Source organism: Octodon degus, unplaced genomic scaffold, assembly GCF_000260255.1.
Source record: "Octodon degus isolate 3935 unplaced genomic scaffold, OctDeg1.0 scaffold00046, whole genome shotgun sequence".
Taxonomy (NCBI): Eukaryota; Metazoa; Chordata; class Mammalia; order Rodentia; family Octodontidae; genus Octodon; species Octodon degus.
Genome location: NW_004524622.1, coordinates 9,404,526 through 9,408,772, shown reverse-complemented (window position 1 = coordinate 9,408,772; position 4,247 = coordinate 9,404,526). Strand labels below are relative to the sequence as shown.

Sequence of the window (4,247 nt, the reverse complement as noted above, 5' to 3'; positions counted from 1 at the left end):
GGCTATAATTTTACAAACTACGGAAGGCCTGGTAGGACAACTGAAAATTTATGGCATTGTCCTACGGCCCTAGCTTCAATCACCCATTACGGGGGTAAAAGTTGGGAAAATCATGGGCAGAAGACCTCTTCAACACCTATCTAGAACTTCTGGCAAACAATGGCAAACATTTAACCATAACTTCAACGCCATCGGTGAGTTTCTATTTTTTTATTTCACTCCTCCCCCACCATCATTACCTGGATCAGAGCGTTGGAAGTTCCGGAACTTAGGTTTCACCGTAGCTTCTTCTCTTAAGACCCGAGAATTTTCGTGGTTTAGTCCTTCCCAGTCTTAAGCCTAGAGGTGGTCTCCAGATCAGCGCAACGCTTATCGGTTCGTTTTCTTCAGACGCGGAACGCCGAGGCCTGCAACCTCGGCCTGCCTCCGCTCACGCTCTGAGCACAGCCCCTCGCGGCGAGCTGACATCACTTCCGGCGCGCTGACGCTCAGTCCGGCGTGCCGTCGCCTGCGTCAGCAAAGAGCGGGGCTGGGGGCACCCGGTTTGAAGTCGTGCGGGTCGGACGTAGCGCTGCGGTCTCCGACGCTGCCTGTGGCCCTTGTTGCCTGGCCGTGGCGGGAACGAGTTTGGGTAGGTGGCGGGGCGGATGCCTGAGGGCCCGCGCCCGGACGCCCCGCACCTCGCCGGCCGCTCCCCTCAGCCCCGCGGCCTGGGCCTGCGCCGCTCTGCTCTCTGGAAACTAGCGCCTCGGCGGCGCGTAGCTCGCGGGAGCTGCGAACCGTCGGCGCCCGGCCATGGCAGTCTCCAGGTGGGTCTTGCTGCTGACGAGCGCACGGGCGGAGGAGTCGAGCGAGGCGCGGGCTTCTCTCAGGGCCCAACTTCCCGAGAGGAGCGCGGCGCCTCATTGTCACGGACTCCGCGCCTACTTCCTAGACTTCGGAGTTTGCTCCTCGGTCTTCGCGGGTTTGGGCGCGGGTTATTTTTGGTAAATCAGTTCACGATTTTCCCTCGTAAACTAGCCCCCTTGGCACGTTAGAGCTCTTTTTACTCTTTCCTCATCGTGTTTCTCTTCTTTGGTTTCTCTTCCCTCTTTCAATTCTAGGAGAGTAAGCCTCTTACCTTTCTTAGTATTGTAAGTCCGGTCCCTAACCTCCATTTCGTGGCAAAAGTTGGTTGTAACTGTCAAAAGAGGAGAGATTTGAATTATTCTTACCTGATAGACCATCTAATGCCAAAAGTTTTTATTTGCAGGATTATGAGTATGTTCTTTCTTGAGGTATTTTTTATTAAGTTGAATTCCTTTTGTTAAGCGGTAAGTATTCCACTGACAGGACTGTGATCTTACAAAGATTATGAATACCAGCTTTTAAGAGATCTCAGAAACATTAAATTATTTTGCAATATTGCCCCAATATTGTGGGAAAGTCTAAAGTTATACAAAGACTCCTGAGACATTTAATTTTATAGCTGTAGGAGGAAAACTTATCTTCTGATAGAAACACTTGAGAGGTTTGATTTTGGTAGCTCTATGTGAATGTAGATAGGGAATGGTCCCACTGTTATTACAACAAGCAGAAGGATTCACCAAGTTCTTTGATGGGGCAGCTTTATGAAAATTGTGTCGTTTTATCATAGACTGAAGAAAAATGATGAAAATAAAGTTGTTCATTTTGTCATAATTAATTGAACACGTGCTTGAGTACATTATGTGCTAAAGTTTTATCTTTTTTATAAGAGAATAACCCGTCCCTTGCAGACTCCTAGAAAACTGTTGAAATAGTGTGTGAAAGAGGTCTGTAGGGGTGGAGGGAGTTGCTAGACAACCATATGAGAAATCCAACTTTTATTTCATAAATTAATCCATTCAATATAAGGAAGTTAATTTTGTGTTATATAAAACTAAAAACTACTTGAGTGTGTTATTTTAAATTTACAGAAATTAAAGCTCAATTGAAATTCAAAGGCTACCAAAAACCTCTCAAAGATTATCTTCATAATCTTAGTAATAATACATTATTCATATAGCTATATATACATTGTAAATATACTATATTATTAGGTGTTACAATGTTTAAGACAATAAGTATTTCTTAGAACAGAATGTACATTTTCACAATATTGGATGGAACATTATAGAGACAAAAATGATAATATTTTAAAAAGCCTTAAAAAAACTTTATCTGCTTAACACCTATTTACACAAAGCTTAGGACACCTAATATTTCTTAATGAATGACTTTTATTTTTTTTTTTTTTAATTTGAAGGCTGCTTCCTTTTGTTCTCTTTTCTGGTTTCCAAGAGTAGTTCTCTTTTTTTCTGTAGGTTTTTTTTTTTTTTTTTACTTTCCCAAAATACTACTTTTAAAAAATTTGTCACATCTTTTAAAAGAGCTACTTTTGTGTTTGGTAAGTTCAAGGAATATATTTTGAGATCTCTTGTGTGTTTAGGGTATTACCAGGTTTGTTTGATTTTTCTTACATCTGTGGATTAACTTTGAATGACAAATTTTAGTTCCAAACTGGCCTTTTGCATGCCCTAAGCATATATCTGTGTTAATCTTCCTTTCTCTCCTGTTGGTGTACGCTTTTAGTGTTTTTTTTTTTGGGGGGGGGAGTTAGAATGTATTTAGTACAGGGTCTACAGGGTCTCACTATGTAGATAGGACTCATAGTGATCCTCCTGTTTTTAGCCTCTCAAGTGCTGGGATTATAGGCCTGTGCCACCATGCCTAGTCTCAATCATGGTCTCAGCGCCCCTGGGTGCGGGGCTGGCATGGCGTGCTGGAGATCGAACCCTGGCTGCTGTGCTCTGCATAGGCCGGTCCTGTAGACCACTAAGCCATCTGGCTGCCCTGTTGTATGCTTTTAGAAATACAGACTTAATATTTTATATGTATCTATGTATAGATCCCTTTCTCTCTATATATTTTATTTTACTTTTTTTTAAGATATGATCTCACTGTGTACTTCATGCTGGCCTTGGACTCACTTTGTAGTCCAGGTTGAACTCCTGAGGATCCCCTTGCTTCAGTCTCCACAGTGCTGGGATTAAAGTTAAGGGCTACCACACCAGGCTCTTTAGTATTATTTTATAGAAAATAGGTAGACAATAGTTCAATAAATAATCATTTGGCAAAATCAAATTAAAAATTTTTGGCACCGTATCTGTGTGTAGAACTGAAGAAAAACTGTAATACTTTTAGGACCTCACAAGCATTTCTAACAGAAAGGAAGTGCTAAATTGGTACTATCATTCCCTAATTTGCTAGGTGAAGAAATCCACAAGTGCTGGGCTCTAATATTAGTCACACTTTGTAATTGATGAACTGTTCTCTCCCTTGCTGAGTTAAGCTGTGAGAAAACTGGATGTGTTTTGGTTTTTGGAGTGCCTGGCTCCTAGGAGATACTCAGTGGGGCATGCCTGCAATTCCAATTTCTTTCTCTCCTGTTGGTGTAAGCTTTCGGAAACAGACTAATGTTTTATATTATTTTGTGGAGACCTTGGTGGCTGAGGCAGGAGGACCACCTGAAGTTTGAGGCCAGTTTGGCTGCAGAGTAAGACCCTGTCTCAAAAATCAGTCAGATCCAGGGATAGTCTTCCATTTTGCTTTTTTGTCTCCCATACAGCCAGCTACCAAATCCAACTCCTCTGTTCTTCCTTTCTGATCTTTATTCTTTAATTCTTCTGTGCTATCAATTACCATAGACCTCCATGCTACTGTCCTTTAATCCAGGGTGTCTACAAGAATAGCCTCTTTCATTTGCCTGTTTCCTGTGATAGCTTCCTCCACTTTAACCTTCACTTCAGCCATATTTTTGCTAATGTGAAAATTTTATTGTGACTTTTTCTGCTTAAAGCCCTTTGTTTTCTGTTGCCTTAGTTCAGATTCCTAAACATTTTATTTGATCCTTTGTCAGCTGGTTCCTGTTTCATCTTATGTCAACATCTTTGTCCTTCCCCTCCTTCCTCTCTTTCTCCTGTCCTCCCTGGGATCCACGGTCTCATCATCTACCCTTTATCTATGGAAGTCCTCTTTCAAGTCTAATTTCAACAGTTTTTTTTTTGCAATTTGTGTATCACTTTTATTCTGTAAGCCTTCTTAGATTTTATTTCATCCATGCTACTTGCAACAGTATATATTTGTCAGTCATAATATTAGTCACACTTTGTAATTGATGAACTGTTCTCTCCCTTGCTGAGTTAAGCTGTGAGAAAACTGGATGTGTTTTGGTTTTTGGAGTGCCT

General features: G+C 41.8%; 1 protein-coding gene across 6 annotated transcripts in view; it reads left to right on the top strand.

The window, feature by feature from the left end:
* The first annotated feature begins 522 nt into the window (after positions 1 to 522).
* The window catches only part of Btaf1 (B-TFIID TATA-box binding protein associated factor 1), a 129,421-nt gene continuing 125,696 nt past the window's right edge, over positions 523 to 4,247 (top strand). For all 6 annotated transcript variants that reach the window (XM_023716153.1, XM_023716152.1, XM_023716155.1 and 3 more), the window contains exon 1: positions 523 to 809. In XM_023716153.1, the coding sequence (XP_023571921.1) occupies positions 796 to 809 (14 nt within the window). In that variant the 5' untranslated portion in view covers positions 523 to 795. The remainder of the gene's footprint in view (positions 810 to 4,247) is intronic.